This window comes from Apodemus sylvaticus, chromosome 3, assembly GCF_947179515.1.
Source record: "Apodemus sylvaticus chromosome 3, mApoSyl1.1, whole genome shotgun sequence".
NCBI classification, from domain to species: domain Eukaryota; kingdom Metazoa; phylum Chordata; class Mammalia; order Rodentia; family Muridae; genus Apodemus; species Apodemus sylvaticus.
In genome coordinates, this window is record NC_067474.1 from 124,378,083 (window position 1) to 124,400,340 (window position 22,258).

Below are 22,258 nucleotides of genomic sequence, written 5' to 3' on the forward strand. Positions count from 1 at the left end.
CTTAACTCATTAAGGCAGTGGCTCTCACTGAGTCCAGAGCTTGATGATTCTGGAGGGTCTAGCTGGTTAGCTTATCTTGGGGCTCCATCTTCCATGGCCGGACTTTCAGGTGGCCACCATGGGGAGCAGACCTCTGATCCTCAAGCTTGCTGTCACTTCGGCCTTCAGTGGGTTTGTTTATTAATAGCTCACCAACCCTAGTGATCTACTTAGAAAACAATTGTGATCATTCCTTCTCTTCGTCTGCTCACACATTACTTACTGGGCACCTACGGCTTGTTGGAAACCATTCTAAGATTTGGGAGTTTACTGAGGCATTCAACAGGCAGGCCAGTGTCTTAGTCTCCAGAATGTTCTCTGTGATATCTGCCAATGACCCCTTTCCCTTTCCAGATCACCAGTCGAAGCTCATTCAGATCTTTTCATTAATTCACCTACACACTGATCCGTCTACAGTTTCCAAATGTTAGCTTAAATTTCCCTTCTTTGGGAAAACACTCTGAAAAGGGAATATCTGTGTATTTCCATCTAGAGTTATTTGTAATTATAGAGTTAAAATTTGTATGCTTCTTTGGGGGTAGGGCTTTATACTCAAATGTCTACACCGAAAAAGAAAAGTAAAAATGCTAATTATAGAGATACCATCTTTGCCCCTAATGTCTGCTCTTGGGGAAGAGACAGGAAAGCTACAAAGCACGTCATCACAGTACCAGGATACTTCAGGAAAGCATGGAACTCACTCTTCATGAATTTGCCTATCACTCATGAGCAGGGGCCATGCTGTTTTTTCTCTGTATCAGTTCAGCTTTAGTATATATTCTGCTGAATCGAGTACTCTGTGCTTTTTAAATGAGTTTCTCCCACTAGCTCTCTTGTAAGCTCCAGAGAGAGGGGAAATATTTGTTCATTACTCCCAATTTCTGGCACAAGGTAGCACCTCACTTGGTTAGTCAAATGGATAATGGAAAGTTTCACTCTATGGAAAACCCAGCAAATTGCAATTATGGGTATAAATTCTCTCCTTAGGAAAACAAAAATGATAGTTAAAGCTGAAGGTTTCTTATTTCTGGTATTATTGCTTTGGGGAGTCAAAAAAGCACACATACACACCAATCCTGTATCCTGTATAAAGCATGCGCGCGCACCCCCCCCCATCTTATTCAAAGCATAGATTTCAGGTATATATCCAACACTTACTATTGGTGTTTTTATGTATTAGGCAACCATTCTAGTACTGGAGAGACACAGATAAAGCTACTTTGAATAAGGACTTTAGTGGAGTTGCTTAAAAACTCAAAGAAAAAAAAAACAAAACAAAAAACTGATAAACCTTATTAAAAGTATAGTGAAACCAGGATATCTTAATGCTTTCAAATACTTCTGTCCCAGTTCACGTATTTTCCTCCTCAATACTTTGTTTTCCTATCCTGTTTTTGTTGTTGTTGTTGTTGTTGTTTTTGGTTTTTTTTGGATTTGGTTTTTTCGAGACAGGGTTTCTCTGTATAGCCCTGGCTGTCCTGGAACTCACTCTGTAGACCAGGCTGGCCTCGAACTCAGAAATCTGCCTACCTCTGCCTCCCAGAGTTCTGGGATTACAGGTGTACACCACGACCGCCCGGCCCCTATCCTGTTTTGTAGTCTTAGCATTTATTGTTTTTTGTAAATGTATCATTTATGGGTGTTTCTTCCTATAAGAAACTAAACTTAAAGCCAAGGATTTTTTGTTTTTTTGTTTTGAGACAGTCTTAGTAGGTAGACCTGGCTGGCTTCGAAATGCTTTGTAAACCAGGCTGGCCTCGAACTTAAGAGATTCAACTGCTTCTGTCTCCCTGAGTGCTGAGATTCAAGGCTTGGGCTACCATACGGGCAAAGATTTGTGTTTTATGGCTTTATCTTCAGCACCTGAGGTTCAGGGTCAGGAAAGATAACCACTAATGTATCTACTGGTTTAAAGTCTTTTTTTTTTTTTTTTATCGTTTATCTCTTCCATGTGGTATGATCTCATCCAATGGTATCTAGGTATCTATCAGCTTTTTGTTTTGTTTTGGTTTTTTTGGATTTGGTCTTTTGAGACAGGGTTTCTCTGTATAGCTCTGGCTGTCCTGGAACTCACTCTGTAGACCAGGCTGGCCGCGAACTCAGAAATCCGCCTGCCTCTGCCTCCCAGCTTTTTATTGTATCTGGTCAGCTGCTTTTTATTTTATATTGTGTCTGATCCAGTCGCAGCAAAGGCACTGGCAAAATAAAAAGCTTGGGAAAGTAACTTGAGGGTAGTAGCCTAACATGTTTTGTAAATGTTGGCCAAACTTAAACGGTAGGCTGACTACTTCAGTCTGTGGGCAAGCTTTAAAAAAAACAAAACAAAACAAAACCATTTCGCATACAAGAGGGAGCATATTGAAACCGATCTTTTAGGCACTCTATCGTATTTGGAGCGTGAAAAGCACCAACGGTTTGGCAGCCTACAGGACGGAAAGGTGCAATTGTTATTTCCGGTGCTTAGTGACCCACAAGCACAGCATCCATCCCAGGATAGGGTGGGAAAAGACTTCCGGTGCTCTGTTCTTTAAAAAAAAAAAAGAGACCCGCTGAGTCACTCTAAGAATAGAGTGCAAAAAATACACAGCAAGTGGGTGAAGAAGATCAGCATCCACTATCGCGACTCACTTCTGTTTCGTCTCTCTGGGGAATATTTTCTCAGACAGGAGCACTACGCAGTTTTCCTAAAACAGCTAAGGACGCACGTCACAATCGCGGCAAAACTTCTCCCATCATCCTCCGCCTCTTTTCCTTCGCCCCGCCCACGTCAGGTTTCGAAATGCTCTCTGGGTGCGCCAGGAACCCGGCCTATTCCTATTGGTCTCTCGCCTTCCTGCTCCCATTGGCTGCTTTTGCAAACGTGACGGCTGTTGTGCGTTGTGATTGGCTAGAGTCCATAGCGTCATCGGCTGTCAGGAGGGTGGGATGAAGAAAGTCGGTGTGAGCGAGGCCGGGTTGGAGGAGGGGTTCAGGCCTGTCCTCCCCAGCGGCTGGGGCAGCAACAACGCCGGCCGCCGCCGTCGCCCCTGGGACGCGGAGGAGGAGGAGTGGCTGGAGGAGTAGGAGGAGGAGGTGGGCCTGGGGAGCGGGATGTCCAGCGCTACGACTTGCTGGTGAATGCTGAGGAGAGTCGCGGTTGCTGCAGTCTGTGCCACCGGGAGGAAGTTGCGGTGTGAGGCCGGCCAGGAGCTCACGGCTCTGGGGCGAATCGCAGCACGGGGTCTGTGCGAAGAATCAGCGAAACCCTTTCCTACGCTGACCATGCCTGGAAGAAACAAGGCGAAGTCCACCTGCAGTTGCCCGGACCTGCAGCCCAATGGACAGGACTTGGGCGAGAGCGGCCGGGTTGCCCGTCTAGGAGCAGATGAATCAGAGGAGGAGGGACGGTCTCTCAGTAATGTCGGGGACCCTGAGATCATCAAGTCTCCCAGCGATCCCAAGCAGTACCGGTGAGGGAGGAGGCTCGGACTGGGGAGAACAGGGTGCGGGCTTCGGTTGGTGCTGTAGTGACTTCTGGTCTCCATGCCTCCGGGAGGAGCAACAGGGTGTTACTACTTCCCATCTCTAATGTGTGTTTGGGTGAGGCGGCAAGGGCATTTGGAGTAGACCAGGCTGGCCTTCAACTCCCGAGTTCTGCTTGTTTCTGCCTCTCAAATGCTGGGATTAAAGGTGTACGCCACCACTACCCGGCTAATTTTGACTTTCATTAAAGCAAGAATTAAGGTTTCCGTGAGGAAGGCAGGATGGATGGATGGTAAAGGGGAGGAGGGTGGGTTGTTACAAGGAAAGCTTGACAGAGATCTGGATTTTGGTGGAGAGGATATTTGAGATGTGTGTGTTATTTTTCTTCAATCTCAACCCAAAGATATGAGTCCCTTAAGAGAGGTAAAACGGAGTGAAAATTTCGAAGAGGATGGTGTGTTTTTAATAAAAGAACTTTCAGCACCCCCTTCATAATTTTCACTCCGGTTTACCTCTCTTAGCTAGCCTAAGATGGAGTGGCTTGTAACGATGGATATAGCCACAACTAGAAAGACTAGATAGATAGCTTCTTCCAGAACGTGTTAGAGAGAACTTGGGCCTCAGTTTTATGAATGGCAGGCTTGTAAGATTCCCATCTTATACAATGTTTCAATCATCTGTAATGAATGAATGGTGAGTAATTGCCTACCTGAATAAACTTAAGAGCTACTTTGTTTCATAAAATATCTTGTATTTGAAATAGTTTCTATTATCTTTCAGCTTTGTTTTCCTGTTTGACCACGTTGAAACCCAGAGTTTTTCTCACTCAGAATTAGACAGCTAAATAGTATTGGAGCTTGTATGAAACTAGCCATCCGACACAAAAGCCAGTGCAGTATGTGCTGGTATTTTATGAGGTTCTTACTCATTAGAAGCTTGAGTAGTCTAGGTCCAAATTTATTATGAGCCTGTAGTGTGTTAAAAGAAGGAAAGAATTTCAGAGATCTTTCCTCCTCCCGCCCCCTTTCTATTTTATAAACAACTGACACTCAGGTCCCTTCAGGTTTTCAGGGTCAAGATATCTTTATAAACTAGGGATAATTTTTCTTGTCAAAGATGTAGTTGTAACCTGTAAGTGAGCAAGTTGAAGGTAACAACATTGTTTGGTTTCTGCCTCCCAGGTTAAATTTTCAGTACAGGTGGTGGTTTTTTGTTTGTTTGTGTGTATTCCTGTCCATACATAGTTACCCAATAATAGCTAAATGTCAGATACTGTTCTGATTGCTTTAGATAGATATTCTTTGACTTTTTTTTGGTAAATTGCTTAACAAATACTTGTTAAGTACTATCCTAATACTATGTATCAGGTATAATTTACTGATACTATGTATCAGATAAATTGCTTAACAAATACTTGTTAAGTACTATACTGATACTTTGTATCAGGTCCCAAAGTAGCATTTCTGCACAGGGTGGCATACAAAGATGATTAAATTTACAGTGTAGGAGGATGCAGACATTTGAAAAATTAAAATGAGGATAGGGTGTGGTAATCCCAGTGCTAGAGAGGTGGAGGAAGAAGATCAGAAGTCAGGAGATATCCTTGATTATATAGCTTGGGCTACATAAGACCCTGACTCTACAAAACAACCTGGGAAAGTGGAAGCAAAATCAGGCACCTAACATTTATGGAATTCCTAATGGAAGTATGTATGTTAGAGTAGATTGAAGAATAAAGTAGGAAATGATAAATAGAATGCCTAGATAGCTTCTTCTAAAAATGTATGAGAAGACTCAGACCTCAACTGGTTGAATGGGTACTTGTAAGATCCCTTCTAATCTTCCAGTGTTTCAATCATCTGTAATGAATGGTGACTCAAACCCTGCCTGAATGAAGTTCTGAGCTAGTTTGTGGTACAAGGAAGACTTAAAAAAAAAAAAAGATAATGCAACTGGATGTGTGTGGTGGTATACAGCTTTACTCCCAGTTCTCAGGAAGACAGGCAGGGACCCTGAGTACAAGGCCAGTCTGTCTACAAAGTGAGTTCCAGGAAAGCCTGGTCTATCTAGAGAAACCCTGGCTCAACTAAATAAATAAATAAATAACCCAACCAACCAAATAAACAATTCCCTCAAACCCCCAGAAATCCAACAACAAAGATAATGTTTAAAAGTTACTTTGAGTAAATTGTTGCATTTATTTTTGTTGGCCTTTGTTAAATTGCAATCTTCCCTTTTTGTCCACCTTTACCTTTTTTAAATGTACTCAAGTTTCAAATTGATACCACCCACCCTAGACTCTTTTGCTGGATTGGAACTCACTATGTAGACTAGGCTGATCCAAACTTGGGAGAGTTCTTCTGCCTCTGCTTTCTGAGTGCTGGAGTTATAGGCATGGACCACCACATTGTTTTCCAGTTTGACTTCTGAAAATTTTTTATTTATTTTACTTTAAAATAAAGGTAAAGTTGGGTGGTGGTGGCTCATTCCTTTAATCCCAGCATTCCAGAGGCAGAGGCAGAGGCAGAGGCAGAGGCAGAAAAGCAGAGGCAGGTGGATGGATCTCTTTGAATTAGATGTCAGCTTGGTCTACAAAGTGAGTTCCAGAACAGCCAGGACTGTTAAACAGAGGAACCCTGTCTCAAAAAAAAAAAAAAGTGGAAAGCTTCGGAATTAGATCTTTAAAGTCTGAACTTTTGTCTAGAGACAAACATATCAAGTGTCTGTAGCCTCTAGAACTAAATTGCATTTCTAATTCTTGCGTATAGATGTTGACTTGTGCGACACCTTTCTAGCCAAAACAGATTCTTTCCATTGTGTTTCTGTAGCTTTGTCCTGGATCTGTTATAGGAAGGAGATAGCCGTGTAAGTGGTTTGAATATGTGAATGAGCACCAGAGCTGTTCAGAGGAACATTGTGGTGGAATAATGCTGTCAAAGACGTATCAGCTTGCATTTATTAAGAGTCAGCAGAGTTTATTTCTCTCTGTATATAATTTGTATTTAGCCTTTTTTGAAATGTTTATAATACCTCCAGGACTCCTTCAGGATTACATTTATTTATTTAGTATTTAGTGTGTATGTGTGGATTGCAGGAGTGGGGAGGTCAGGACAACTCTCTATTCACTGTTCAAGTACTGGGGATTGAACTCAGATTGTTGTACATGATGGCAAGTGGTTTTACCCACTGAGCAAATTTACCAGCCCTTATTAAGTTTTTTTGCTTAAATACCAGGGAAGTGTTAATCCCCCCTTTTTTCCTCTGTTCCTTTGAACAGGTCTGGTGCTCATTCACGTATTCAAAACACTTAATGTGATGGCTGTGTTTTATAAAGGATCCTGGACAAAGCTACAGAAACAATGTAAAGAATCAGTTTTGGCCAGAAAGGTCTCGTACAAGTCAACATCTTATTCAGATCTTTGTTGGTTAGGATAGATGTTCTAGATGGATTGACACTTTTCTAACAGTGACTACATAATGCTGGGAAGTTTAGGTTGATTCTAACAAGGATGAAAGACTTTGTTGTCTAATCTCTTTCTGTATTTCTATGGGGATGGAAAACAAACCTGAAAAAGCAGTCCCTTCTAATCGAAATGTTGCTCACACTGTTAGAAGTAATAATCACATTTATTTTTGTGTATGTGATAGGATATGTGTGTGTGTGTGTGTGTGTGTGTGTGTATAGATCAGAGGACAACTTGCAGAGTTGGTTCTGTCTTTCCATCTTGTGGGATCTGGGGTTACTCACAGCCCAGGAGGTTGGTCAGGCTCACCATGTACCTACACCTTCTGAGCCAGCCCACTGGCCTGGTTATTTTAATAAGTTCTCAGTATGCTTATTATAGGAAGTAAAGCATTGATTATGTTGTTTACTATTACATGCTGTTGAACAGAAAGGGCACAATCCAACAACTGCATTGAGGACACTAATGTCTACTCATTTCCTAGTTTAGAAGTGAGGTAACTTGCTCAGGAGAGCAGAAACCATAGACAAATCCAAGTCATCAGAAAGCAGACATGTATCAAAAATTAAGAGAAAATTTCCTTTTGTATTGATTATATCTCTATCTATCTATCTATCTATCTATCTATCTATCTATCTATCTACCTACCTATCTATCTATATATTTATCTCCACCCAATGCCTAATAAGTGCTTCATTGAATATGTAAGGGATTAATTTTCTTTGTATGTATACATACAGATTAATGATACAGTCATAGGCCCTTAGAGTTACAAAATAAATCATTGTGTAGTTCCTTTATTAAAGTTTAAGTACTTTGAAACACTCAATTTCTTGGTCTGATATCTGACTCCAATTTCCTTAAAAATTTTGTTTGTTTATTTTAGATTTTTAAATTTTATGTGCATAACTGTTTTGCCTGTACGTATGTATGTGGACTATGTGCATGCCTGATTCTCTTAGAGGTCAGAAGAGAGCATACTGGGGCCCGGGTTGTCTGCACTGGTAATCAGGAGCAGATACTGAAAAGGGATGCAATAGGCGTTATGTGTAAAGTATGGTGGCTTCAGTTGCTGTGTATTTAGTTTCCAGTCTAAGCTATGTTAATCTCTCTAAGGCTCAGGACCTTGAAGAGACATAGCACAACAATCCCAAGCAATTGAAGTAGAAACTGGGTAGTCAGGAAGAAGCAAAAGGAAAACTTAAATATAGACCCACTGAAAGAGAACACTTTAGCAAGAAGTGATTGTCAGTACTGATTACTGTACAGTAACAGAAGATTGAAGTCTTTTAGAGACATAAATCATTCCTGGTGAAAATACTTTCAACGGAATGAGAAGGAGACAGAGGCCATGTTGTACTACTTTAATTATGAATGGGAAGCATGACATTTTAGGTCACCCGGGAGATACTTTTCAAGATTTATAAAAAGTCAGCCAGTCAGTCTACCTACTTACCTACCTTCAGAGTTTCACATATTTCAAGTTGGCCTTAAGCCCATGATGACTTTGAACTTCTGATTTTCCTACCCCTACCTCTCAAAGTGCTAGGATAATAGGCATATGCTCCGATGCCCAGTTTATGCAGTGCTCGGACTCAAACCCAGGGCCTTGTAAGTGCCAAACACTCCTAACTCAGTTATTCTCAGCCTCCCAAGAAGATTAAACCAATTGTTTTTTAATTTTTTAACGTGTATGGACATTTTGCCTGCATGTGTGTTTGCGCACCACATGTATTCCTGGTACCCACAGAGGGTGGAAGAAGGCTGCTTCAGAGATCCTGGTTGTGAGCTACCATATGGGTGATGGGAATTGAATTCAGATCTCTGGAATAAGCAGCCAGTGCTCTTATCTGAGGAACCATCTCTATCCAAGAAGATTGTTTAAAGTGGAAGGGATGAGAACTTTTAGGATAAGGCATTGCCTAGAGTAGAGGGGGAACTGTTTCAGAGTGGAAGAGATCACATGTTTAGTGCTTAAAGAATTTGAAGGTGAAGATAATCCTCAGATGGTTGGGAAGTGACAAGATCCATATTATCTATGGAAAAATTGGTTTTTGAAGGGATAGAAAAATCTGGGAAGTGGAGGAAGGAGTGGGTAAATTGGAGAAAGTATAAGAAAAGAAGCTGCAGTGTGCACACAGCATGATGAGAGCTGACTCACTCCCCGTAGGCGTGGCAGTGTGTTCAAGTGGTTGGCTACAGGAAGCAGAGGCAGGTATGAAGAGAACTTATGACTGGCTGTGCTGCTCAATCTTTTGACAACCTAATAGACTAAGGTCATCTGAGAAGAGAAAACTGCTATTGAGAGAATGTCTGTAGGAAAGTCTGTGGGGCATTTCTCTGTGTTGATGCTTGTTACAGGAAGATCCAGCCCACTGTGGGCAGGTGGCCCTGGGCTGTATACCTGAGTAAGCCTTGGAGGGCAAACTAGTAAGCAGTGGTTCTCTGTTGTCTCCGCTTTAGTTTCTTCTCCCAGGTTCCTACCTAGACGTCCCTTCAAGATGGTCGGTAAGCTGTAATATGAAATAAGCCCTTTCCACTCTAAGTTGTTTTTGGTCGTGTTATTACAGCAGTAGAAAGCCAACTAGGACAGAAGAGTCCACCAGAGAGTGGACTGTGGCTGGGATAGCCTGACCATATTTTCAGAGGATTATGGAAGTGTTTGGAACTTGGGATGGAAAACCCTTTGAATGTCCAGACATTAATGGGCTGTTCTGGGGAGGATCTTGGAAGATAATGTGGAGAAAGGTGCAGGTGATAGAGGTCTGGCTTGTGAAGTTTCAGAGCGAAGTTTGAGAGTCCCTCAGAGATTCTATTGGGGCTATTTGTATGCTATTTTGAATTAAGAATCAGTGGTTTTGGTTAGCGGAGGCATAAATATTAGCTGTGATTAACAACCAGTGCTTAAAGCCATTGCTTTAGTGGGACAGTTGATGCTAGTTGACTGGTCCTGAAGTATCAGCTGTGATTAATCCAAGACCAGCATCACTGAGGTGAAATCTTCTGGAAAGTGTTTCCTTAGGGTCACACGCAGACATTGTAGTCCAGAAGATGGCTGATCTTAAGCTTATAGCCAAACTGAGTAATGTGTAAAAGTCTCCCACTTGATGTTTTGAGGGCTTGAAGGGTCATAGATACTGAAGTTTGGCACCATGTGGCAGGTTAGAATCCCTGATGTGGTCCAGGAGGCCATTGGTTGAACCCAGTTGCAGTGGAGACCGCAGGATCTTGAACATGGGTGAAACATGTGACTCCTACCAAGAACTGTAGCAGCTGTGGAGTGGAGCCAGCCTGAGCCTATGAGATAAGCTTCGTGTGCTGTGAACGACAGTCAGGAAAGTGGGCTGCCCTCACACACTGGAACCCAGGAAATCATGATTGGATATCATGCCAGCTGAGCTACAGGGTTTGATTTACAGTGCCGGATGTTGGCTTTGCTTTGATTTAATTGTAGCTGACCTGGTTCCAGGAGGGAACTCTTGGAATAAGAAATATGTACTGTGGCATTCACCAACTGTCACCTGTCATCTTCCGTTTCTCTGTATCAGCTATCGGACTTCTGTCAGTGTCCTGCTCCTCTTTCTATTACTGTGATGAGTGCCACAAATTACAATTGAGGCACTTTGGATTTTTAAAGAGGTTGGATATTTTAAAGAGAAAAAAAATTTTTTTCCCTTTTGAGACAGGGTTTCTCTATGTAGCTCTGGCTGTCCTGGAACTCACTCTGTAGACCAGGCTGGCCTGGAACTCAGAAATCTGCCTGTCTTCCTCCCACGTGCTAGGATTAAAGACGTGAGCCACCACCGCCCGGCAAGAGAAAAATTTTAAAGCCTGTCTTGTATTTCATTATTAACTTGAGATCTTAGAGATAAACAAGAAAGGAGAGGTTATGGTTTAATGATAAGGGAGTTAGCTTTGCTGGTTAGCCCCCCCCCCCAACTTAATACAAGCTAGGGTCATCTGGGAAGAAGGAAGGAACTCCATTGAGAAAGTGCATCCATCAGATTGGCTTGTAGGAAAGTTTATGGGCCTTTCTATTGGTTGATAATTGATGTGTGAAGATCCAGCCAACTGGGCAGCACCACCCTGGACAGGTGGTCCTGGGCTGTATCAGAAAACAGACTGATGAAGACATGCAGTCAGTGAGCAGTGTTCTTCCATGGTCCCTGTTTCCTGTCTTCAGATTCGTGCCTGGACTTTCTGTCACGATAATGAGCTTCTTTCATGATAAGATGAAAGGAGCCCTTTCCTTTCAAGCTGTTTATCACAGTAATACAAAGAAGGGCAGGTCATAGAAGTCCGCTAGCTGACACAGAGAACGCGGAAAGTGACAGGTGGCAGTTGGTGAGCGCCAAGTCAGAATTTCTGGATTCCTTGTGACAGACAGCATAAGGAGAATGACGTTTTAAGATGAACCTGAGGGCTGCTGGTTAGATTCTTAGGGTGCATCAAGACGGGTTTAAGAGACAGAGCTGTGGGCTAACACAAATGGCACAGTCTTTCTCTAAGTAGTGTGCTCCCCTCTTTTGATTTTTGTCCTCCCTCTCTCCCTGTATCCCCTCCCTCCCGATATCCCCTTCCTCCCTTCATCCCCTCCCTCCCTTCTTCCCTCACCTTTTCTCCCTTTTTCCCTCTCCTTTTTTCCTTTTCCTTTCTTCTCTTTTTCCCCCTGTTTAGCTCTGGCTGCTAGAACTCACTCTAGACCAGACTGGTCTCAAACTTACAGAGATCCTCCTGCCTCTGCCTCCTGAGTGCTGAGATTAAAGGCATGTGCCATAACACCTGAATTCTTTTTTTTTTTTTTAACTTTTAAATTAAAAAAAATGTTTTATGTGGTTGAGTGTTTTGTAAGTGTATATGTCTGTGTACCATGTGCATGCCTGGTGCTCACAGAGGCCAGAGGAGTGTTGGATCTTCTGGAACTGTGAGCTGCATGTGGGCGCTAGGAATCTAATTCCTCTTCTCTGGAAGCAGCGAGCGCTCTTATCCACGGAGCCATCTTTCCAGCCCTTCGGTTTTCTTTTAGCGGTTCCCCTACTAACTCAATTTACTAAATGATTGTAGGCTAAAACTTCATGAACATGGAAACCCTTTCTGCTTTAGTCACTCTGTGGCTAGCACATTGTAGGTTCTTTAATACCATTTAAAGAATGTGTGGATGCGTGACTGCTAGGCATTATTGTAGAACTCTTAGTAATAGTTTCCCTAGAAATTTCTTAGATTAATTTTTATCTGTCTAATTTCTAAAAAATGCCTTTATGTCCTAGAAAACAAATATAAGTAAGCAAGTTACAAAACAAGAAGTACAGATTATAAGAAATAATAACCCATGGCAATATTGTATATCTAATTTATTGAAGCTTATGCTTAGCTTAGGACAAGTACTTAAATATTAACTATTTATGTTTAAAGTTACTAAGTGATATTTGTATAAGCTCATTGTTTGGTGTCATTATTTAGTCTTTGCTGACCTGGAACTCACTGTGTAGCTCAGGCTGCTCTTCACCTTGATTCTCCTTGCTGCTGGGCTTACCACTGTGACAGCCAGCTGGCAGCATGGTTTCTGTAGTAGTAAAAAGTTGCCAATAGTCTCATCACTGATTGTAAAGGGTCATGTTATGTTTGGTACAGTTCTACAATGAAGATAATTCAAGCTATGAAAAGAAGTACTTTGTTTCTTTTTTCTTTTCTTCCTTCCTTCCTTCCTTCCTTCCTTCCTTCCTTCCTTCCTTCCTTCCTTCCTTCCTTCCTTCCTTTCCTTCCTTCCTTCTTTTCTTTTTAATTTTGAGACTGAGTCTAGAGTTGCTATGTAAATCAGGCTGACCCTGAAGTACCCATGGAGGTTGGGTTTTATGTGTTGACACAGAAAAATGTCTTATAACTTATTGTTGAGTTACAATGAATGGTCAAACAAAGCATTACATAACTTTACTATTAAAAGGAAAAACCTACTAAAACAGCACCTCTATTCTTTGTTGTTTTTTTGATTTGTTTTTTTTGTTTTGTTTTTTGTTTTTTGGTTTTTTTTTGTTTTGTTTTGTTTTGTTTTGAGACAGGGTTTCTCTGTATAGCCTTGGCTGTCCTGGAACTCACTCTGTAGACCAGGCTGGCCTCAAACTCAGAAGTCCAACTGTCTCTGCCTCCTAAGTGCTGGGATTAAAGGCGTGTACCACCACTGCCTGACTTAAGATAGAACTTTTGTATTTCATTTTTAGTAGGTAAAAGATGTTAAATAACAGTAAATACAAATATATGGTCATTGTAGGAAACTTAGGTAACAAAGAGAAAAGTTTAAGGTTCCCCACAATCATTATATTTATTATTAACCAGCAAGTAACTTTTGTGTGTATTTTCTATGCATTTATAATATATCTTTTGGGCCGGGGAATGTACGTAGTATAATGTATGTAGTCCAAGCATGCATGGGTTTTTACCTTGACACAGTATCTCACCAAACCAAAAGCTGGACGATTTTGGCTAGGTTGGCTAGCAAGCGCTGTTCCCTGCAATTGCTTGTCTCTGTCTTCCGTTGTTGGGGTCACAGGCATATGTAAGCATGCTCAGCGTTTTATGTGAGTGCTGGGGATTTGAGCTCATGGCTTCACGCCTGTGTAGTAAGTACTCTGACCCACTGCTAATCCTTTCTGCCAGTATCCAGTGTGTTGTTTCACCTAACTTGTGATGCTTTATAACCATCTTAAATTAATAGTCAACAAGCCTCTTCCTATTTTTTTTCTATTCTGAGGTTTCATTTACATTTGCCAGCTGAAGTCCAAAACTAAGTAGAATTGGCAGAAATAATTTGTCATAAAGTTGTATGCCATTCGGAGTATTGTGATGAAATCCGTCCCTTTGTCGTCTAGTGTGTATTATGCAGCTCATTATTTGGTCAGCACTGTTCTCCCCTTGGTAGCTCAGTCTCGGTTATCAGATATGTAGACTTGATAAGGGTACCCCTGTATAGTCCCCATTTTCTTTAAAAAACAAAACATTTATTTGTGTGTGCTGGGGGATGGGTGGGGTTCAGTACACTTTGGTATGTGTGTGGGGTTCATCATGTGGCTCCTGAGGATTAAGCTGAGGTCATCAGGCTTTGGCAGTGAGAGCCTTTATTCTCTGAGCATCTCACTGGCCCCTTGATTGTTTTCTTTATAGCTTCTACATTTAGTATGTGGTTGAGTGTAAACTTTCTCCACTCATAATACATTTTTTTTCCAAAATATTTTTAAAGCATTCTTTTTAGCTTCCTATAATATACATATATAGTATATATAAATGCACACTATCATATCACAAAATGCTGGGTTAAGATGCATGGACATCTGTATTTTTTTCCACTTTTGTCTAATCAGGTACAGATGAAGGCTTCATTTGAGACCTTTAAGTTTTGGGTATACTTTTTAGATGCATTTAAGATATATAAAATTTGCTATTCATTGATTTTTTTTACAAAACCAGCTTTAGATTTTATTTGATACCCTGCTTTATTTGGCACAGATTAAGTATCTACAATGTGTCAGGCACCCTTTTTAAATTGAAAATTCATACAATATTCTGATCATGGTTTCCCCTTCCCCATCTCCCAGATCCTCCTCTACCTTCTCATCTATCTAACTCAGTGCTTTCCTTATTTCTCTCTTTAGAAAACAGGCAATTAAAAAACAACAACAAACCTCACAACAAATACACATAGACACTTGCACAACATATAAAAACAGGAACTTGAAAACCAAGAAAAAGATTGGTAAGATTAAAAAAAAAAAGTCCAAATAAAGCAATATGAGACCCCCCTCCCCCAAAATCTACAAAAATATTGGGTTCATTTTGTGTTGGCCATCTACTCTGGGCATAAGGCTTACCCTTAAGTGTGGTTTATATGCCCTGTGAGATTCGGTTGGAGAAAACTGACCTTTTCCTCTGTAAGCAGTTGTCAGTTGGAGCTAGCTCCTCAGTTAGAGATGGGGAACAGTGTTTAGTTTCCTCTCTCAGCATTGGGACCCCGTCTGGCTTGAGCCTGTGTATGTCTTGCACACATGACACAGTCTCTTGTGAGTTCATGTGTACTTTATTACTGTTGTGCCTAGATGTCCTGTTTCCTCGGAGTCTTCCATCCTCATGGCTCTTACAATCTTTTTTCTTCCTTTTCCACATGGCTCCCTGAGCCCAGAGACGGGAGGGGTTTGAGGAAGACACTTCATTTAGAGCTGAGTGTTTCAGAGTTCCTCACTCTGCACATGGCCCAGTTGTGGCTTCCTCTATTAGTTCCCATCTATTGCAAGAGAAAGCTTCTTCAGTGAGGGTTGAGTGAGACACTGATCTGTGGGTGTAGCAGAATGTACAGGAGTCATTTTTTGCTGTCTTCCTTTATTTGGTTTTCTTTTGGGCCGGTGGTCTGTGTGGTCTCAGGTTCTTGGCCACTTGAGCAGTGTCTGGCTTGGAATATAGATAGCAGTGTCTAGCCTTAACTGCAGTTAGTGATTGGTCGCTTTCACGTTGTGCCACTAGCGCACCAGCTTATCCTGCAGGCAGGTCACTGCCGTAAATTGTAGGGTTTGTAGCTGGGTTGGTGGTTACCTTTCTCCTCTGGTAATGTGGAGTGTAATTTTTAGTACTATGAAAATTAATCAGTAGGGGTGAAGGCTCTAGTTAGGAACCAGCTGGACATTTCTGAGTTGTTTAATTATCAGGCCCCTCAGGAAATGAGGTTCACTTATTTTTTTCTTCTTTTCTTTTTTTGGTTTTGGTTTTTCGAGACAGGGTTTCTCTCTGTAGCCCTGGCTGTCCTGGAACTCACTCTGTAGACCAGGCTGGCCTCGAACTCAGAAATCTCCCTGCCTCTGCCTCCCAATGCTGGGATTAAAGGCAGGCGCTACCACTGCCCGGCCACTTTTTTTTTTTTTTTTTTTAAGAAAAAAATTTAGAGGTGTGTGTGATTAAGCACTCACCCAGGACAGGTCAGAAGACAACTTGTAGGAGTCAGTGCTTGCCTCTCACCATATGGGTCTTGGACATCCATCTTCAGGCTCTCAGGCTTGGTGGCGAGCACATTTACCCACAGAGCCATTTCCGGCAGCCTCAACAGTTTCTTTTTTGATTTGTTTGAAACATTGTTTCCCGAGATATCCCAGACTAGCCTTGAGGTAGGCTCCTCTGGTCTTTTTCTTCTTAGGGCTGTGGTTATCAGACAGGAACCAGCACACTTGTCTATAAACATTGTTTTGTGCATTCAGGAAATACTTTTAAAATATTTGGTATTTGCCAGATGATGGCATATTTTGGAGAAAAAAAATCTTTGTAACATTCTAATGAGGCAGTCAGAAAAGAAATTTAAAAAAGTAGTGACAAAAACATTTAAACTAAGATTAAAGAGCATATAGTTTGACTGGTGTGCTATGGAGTGGTAAGGGGACACATTTCTTTTTTTTAAATATACATTTATTTATTATTATATGTGAGTACACTGTAGCTGTATTTAGACACACTAGAAGAGGGCATCAGATCTCATTACAGGTGGTTGTGAGCCACCATGTGGTTGCTGGGATTTGAACTCAGGACCTTTGGAAAAGCAGTCAGTGCTCTTAACCTCAGCACAGACTGCCTTGCAGATGGCTATTCTTGGCATAGCATCTTATCTGTTTTTTTTCTTTGAGCCCAAGAAGTAGTATTTACTTTTATTTTTCTTGTGTGCTGCCTTTCTTTCCTAACACCATTTTAAAGCCTTTGGTGCATTATTCTATTGCTTTGCTTGGTAAATGTCCTCCCCTTTCTCTCTTTTTTTAAGTTTCATGGCATATAAAGCCTAAGTACTGACACTTACTTTGACGGCCTTTTGGCTTTATTGAATAACATTCACATGGCACGTTGCCTTTTGTGACTTACTTTTATTGAATGACATTCATGTGGCATGTTGCCGTTTGTGACTTACTTTTTTTCCTTATTATGTTCTAAAGATTACCCAGTTTTGTAGCTTGTTGATAAATATATTTTCTTGCTTTATAGTAAGTCACCATAGGGAGGACATCTACTGTGTGACTCAGTCACAATTTATCCTTCTGTTAGTAGATTTTTAAATTCTTTCCAGGTTGATTAATGTCTTTGTCAGTGTTCTGTTGCTGTGGAGAAACACCATGACCACAACAACTCTTACTATAAAGAATACATTTAATTGGGGCTTGCTTACAGTTTTAGAGGTATAGTCCATTATAACTGTGTTAGGGAGCATGGCCGCAAGAGAGAAGAGGTACTGGAGGAGTAGCTGAAAGTCCTGTGTTCAGATCCACAGGCAACAGGAAGAGAGAGAGCCACGGGGCTTGATTTGACCTTTAAAGATTTTCAGGCTCACCCCTGGTGACATACTTCCTCTAACAAAGCCACACCTTCTAATCATTTTCAGTAGTGCTACTCCCTACCAATTGATCAAATATGCAAACCGATGAGCCTGTGGGGGCCATTCTCATTCAAACACCACAATTAATAATTGAGCTTATCCCAAGCCTTCCTGTACATTTTATGAATTGATCTGAAACAGACATTTTTTGGGTGTTGGGGAAAATTCGTACACTATCATATATTTACATCTGTTGTCTTTCATAACTTAATTTGTAAAGTTTATGATCTGTTAATGGCCATTTCTGCTTTTTAAATTTTGTGATTTTATTCCCAAATACAAAACATAGCCACTAACTGTTCTTTAGTGTTTAAATATGATTTTGATATGGTAGGGAGACAAATCCACATTTTTCTCTTCTGTCTGTGTAGATGCACATGCTGTGGAGAGCAGAGAAAAGCCTTGTGATGTCAGTCCTTGCTTCTGGTTGGTTTGATAAAGAGCCTCTTGTTGCTACAGAGCCTGACAGGCTAGCAGCCCACAAGCTCCTGGGGAGTCTCCTATCTCTGCCTCCTGTCTCTCCGTAGAAGCACTGGGATTGCAGACTGGCGATCTAAACTCTATCCTCACACATGTATATGCGTGCTTTACCCACTGAGCTATCTCCCTAGTGGGCAGCACCTTTTGAACCTCAAGGCTTGGCTGAGAAATATTTTGTTTCAGAGGCTTTCTCTGATTGTTTCCTAGGATCTTTGAAGAATATTTTGTGTTTATCTACTATTCTTAGTTTGATGATTTTGTTACCATTACCAAGCACTGTGGTCTTACACTTTTTTCTTGTATTGTAGCATGATGTCTGACACATGGAGTTGTTAAGCAGGTGTTTATTGAGTGAATACATAAAAGAATAAAAAATAAAGAATAAATGAGAGCAGGCTATCATTGACATTTGGCCATCAAATGACAAAATAGTTTTACTAAATAAGAGTAATTTTTCGCTGAGCGGTAGTGGCGCACGCCTGTAATCCCAGCACTCTGGGAGGCAGAGGCAGGCGGATTTCTGAGTTTGAGGCTAGCCTGGTCTACAGAATGAGTTCCAGGACAGCCAGGGCTACACAGAGAAACCCTGTCTCGAAAAGACCAAATCCAAAACACAAAAACAAAAACAAACAGAGTAGTTTTTCTACATGGCTACAAGTCTGGGGAATTAAAAAAAAATTTTTTTTAAGAGATAAAGCCCATTTATTGTTACAGTCTCTAAAAGCAGTTTTGGAAACCTGTACAATGTCCAGTGCATTCTGTAGAAGCAAAGCTGTAAGTTTATATGTGTGTGGCCGTGCTTTGGCGCTGACCTAGTATGGCTGCTTTGAGTATGAAGAGCTGTTTTCCCAGGCTGTCTTCTATTTGTCTTTCTATTGGTAGAATGTTAATTTCTAAACTAAAGGACAGGAAGAGGTGGTTGGTTATGTGTTTCTAAATTTTTAAAAACTGTTCATTGGTTGAGACAGGTGCTTTCTATGCTTGTGCGTTCCATATCAAAACTCAGGAACTGATGACCCTCTGCCTCAGTCCTCCCAGTGCCAGGATAGCAGGCATGAACACATAGGTTTTATTTTGAGTCCTAGGGGTTGGAGCTAACACCTTACACATACAAGCAAATGCTCTAGAGCTAATCTTAATACCATCACTAACCCTATAAACCTGTACTTTGAATATGTAAATGTATTTTATGACTTAAAACCCCAAAGAACATCAACAAGACAAAGTGTGTCTCTTCATTTCTTTCTAGCTAAAACTAATTTTGCTTTCAAGGTTCCTTCCCCAGATCAACCAAGTTGATTAATTACAACTGTGATAGCCTTTCCTGGTTTGTGGAGGATTCAGTCTAAGACCATCAGTGAATGTCTGAAACCATAAATAGTGGCAAACCTGTGTGTGTTATACATGGATATAAAATCGAATGCCTTTCTGTGTTTATGCTTAGAAAATAAGAGTAACATTTGTAGTTTGAGGTCACAATTTCATGGCTACAAGATTTGCTCTTACTGTAGATCTCTTGGGTTCCTGCAGCATTTTTTTTCTTACAGGAGACACTTCATGGCTTCTCTTTGGTGTGTCTAGAACTAGCATTACCTGTCTTAGACTTTGGAGGCCATTGTTAAGTAATTAAAGCTTAGTTTTGAACACAAGCACTGGGATATACCATTAATGTCCATCTGCTAAAACTGACAGCTATTGCTGGACATGTGCCTTTTGGCACTTTGGAGGCAGAGTCAGGCAGAACTCAGATGTGAGTTCAAGACCAGCCTGGCCTTCATAATGAGTTCCAGGACAGCAAAGGCTATGGAGGTAAACCCTGTCTCAAAACCCAGATCAAACCAACTAAAGCCAAAAGAACAACAGAAACCTGACAGCTATTAAGTGACTAAGATTGTGTGTATGTATGTGCATAATATACAAATGTATATTTATAACTTAGGATAAATAATCATTATCTTAATGAAATCTGTATTCACACCCTGATTGGATGGAGTGGTGCACAATTAAAAATGTATTAATTCGTATATTTACACCAGAGTTGAGTGTGAATAATGAAACTTGGGGTAAGTGGGGGTACTCACATAGTATCCAGTGTGTTTATTACACATAATGTAGGTACTTCTTACTGAGAAGAGTTGAATCAAAAAGCTTTGTGTGGTTTTTTTTTCCCCCCAGATACATCAAATTACAGAATGGCTTGCAGGCACTTTTGATTTCAGATCTAAGTAATGTGGAGGGTAAAACAGGAAATGCAACAGATGAAGAGGAGGAAGAGGAGGAGGAAGAGGAAGATGATGATGATGACGACGACGACGATGATGACGATGATGATGAAGACTCTGGAGCTGAGATACAGGATGATGATGAAGAGGGTTTTGATGATGAAGAGGAGTTTGATGATGATGACCACGATGATGATGATCTTGAGAATGAGGAACATGAACTGGAAGAACTGGAAGAGAGGGTAGAAGCCAGGAAGAAAGCTACTGAGAAACAGGTGTGAGTCCTGTCTGTATTGTCCGTCTTATTTGGGAACTCCCTGGGGTAATGATCAAACTTGTATTTTATTTCTTAGTAGTAAAAAGGAAGTATGTAGCTATCTTTTGATTTGGTTTTTTTTGGCCAGTGATTATTCTATATTAAGATTTTATTTTGAAAACAACTTGCTCTGGTTATAAAAGTGACTTACTATAGAAACTAAAGAAAACAAAAAAAATTTGTAAAAACCACTCATTAGAGGTGAAAATGGCAATAATTGAATGCATATGTATTATGTACATTATATACTTTTAAAAATATCAGAAGGTGAGACTCTGAACGGTTCTTAGCTGAGGCTAGAGGAATACGAGCATTATCATCCTTGGAAGACGGGAGAAAGAAGAACAAGGCCAGGCGACATTTCCCCTTGACCCTGAGTGCTGAGTTACTAAGTGGGTAGTTCCTGCGGAGGGAATTGAATTTGATCTCACCTGTGCGAAAGTGTCAGCACTGGAATAAATAAGTAATCAGGGAAGTTTAAGTGAGAGAGTTGAACTTAAGCATCAGTGAATTGGTATGTGAGTCTTGATAGGGATATTTTCTCCAATATATCTTTTGAAGAATGCTTCCATTTTGCAGGAAGGAATTCCTATATCAGAGGGTAGGTAACATTTTGGAGATATTATAGTAGAACTGACCAGCAACTATTTGTTAAAGTTGGTTTCTTTCTTGATTTGTTTTATTTTTTGAGATAGTGTGATGTATCTTAGGCTAGTCTTGAACTTTGTATAGAGGATGACTTTGAACTCCTCATCCTCTAGACCAGTGGCTCTCCACCTTCCTAACGCTGTGACCCTCATATTGTGGTGCCCCCCCCCATCATAAAACTAATTCTGTTGCTGCTACTTTATAACTGTAATTTTATAACTGTAATTTGGGAACTGTTATGAATCATAATGTAAATATTTTTGGAGATGGGGTTTGTGAGAAGGGTCATGACCCACAGATTGAGAACTGCTGCTCCAGACTCTACTTCCCAAGTGCTGAGATTACAGGCACGCAAAGCATGCTCAACTTAGAGTTGAATATCAATACATCAGCATGGTATAGTCTTAATATATAGGATTATTGCTAGATTATTAATTTAGATCTCAAAAGAATACTTAAAAGTGGTTAGCCCATGGGACTGATAAGATAGCTCAGTGGGTAGAGGTACTTGCTATACAAGTTTGGTGACCTGAATTTGATCTTTGGAACTCACACAGCAGAGAGAAACCACTTCTGAAACTTCTCTGACCTCCATCTGCTCACTTGTACTCAACATATACCATACATACACATCCTCCTCCTCATTTTTAGAGATGGGAATCTCACTTGGTTTTTCAGGCTGGTCTCCAAGTCTTAGGTTTAAGTGGTACTGCCAGTAGCTGGGACGACAGACATGCCCCACTGCTCTTGTCTTCAATAATTCTCTTAAATGAATTCTTTGAGAGTCTTCTCCCCATCCCCATCCTCTCCCCCTATTCTTAATCTTCTTCCTCCTCTTCCTCCTCTTCCTCTTCTTCCTTCTTTAGTTTTATGAGACAGAATCCTTACTATGTAGTCCTGACTGGCCTGAAACTTGCTGTGTAGACCAGGCTGGCCTTGAACTCACAGAGAGTCATACCTCTGCCTTCAGAGTGCTGGGATTAAAGGTGTGTTCCACCACTCCCAGCCTCTTTTTTTTTCCTTTAAGAAAGGTTGTACCAGTTTTTTTTTTTTTTTTAACAAAAATTTTGGGTAGATTGAGTTATGTTTTTAGGAAGCTTTATGTGTGTGTGTGTGTGTGTGTGTGTAGGATAGTAGGTTGAGTTGTGTTCGCTTGGAGAACTTAATAGGTGAGACTCAAGACACGGAATAAATATGTATATATGCCACTTGGTAGACTATTCTAAATTTTTTATAGGCA

At 40.9% G+C, this 22,258-nt stretch overlaps 1 protein-coding gene and 1 non-coding gene across 3 annotated transcripts in view; one reads left to right on the plus strand and one right to left on the minus strand.

The window, feature by feature from the left end:
- Window positions 1–723: 723 nt before the first annotated feature.
- Window positions 724–835, minus strand: LOC127681865 (U6 spliceosomal RNA). Its single transcript, XR_007977214.1, has one exon. It is a non-coding gene; the product is annotated as a U6 spliceosomal RNA (small nuclear RNA).
- A 2,131-nt stretch (window positions 836–2,966) lies between these two features.
- Window positions 2,967–22,258, plus strand: part of Nrdc (nardilysin convertase) — a 63,039-nt gene continuing 43,747 nt past the window's right edge. Inside the window, exons 1-2 of one of the 2 annotated variants that reach the window (XM_052176981.1) lie at window positions 2,967–3,488; window positions 20,008–20,329. In XM_052176981.1, coding sequence (XP_052032941.1) covers window positions 3,157–3,488; window positions 20,008–20,329 — 654 coding nt within the window. In that variant the 5' untranslated portion in view covers window positions 2,967–3,156. The remainder of the gene's footprint in view (window positions 3,489–20,007; window positions 20,330–22,258) is intronic. The other variant, XM_052176982.1, reaches the window with a different exon arrangement.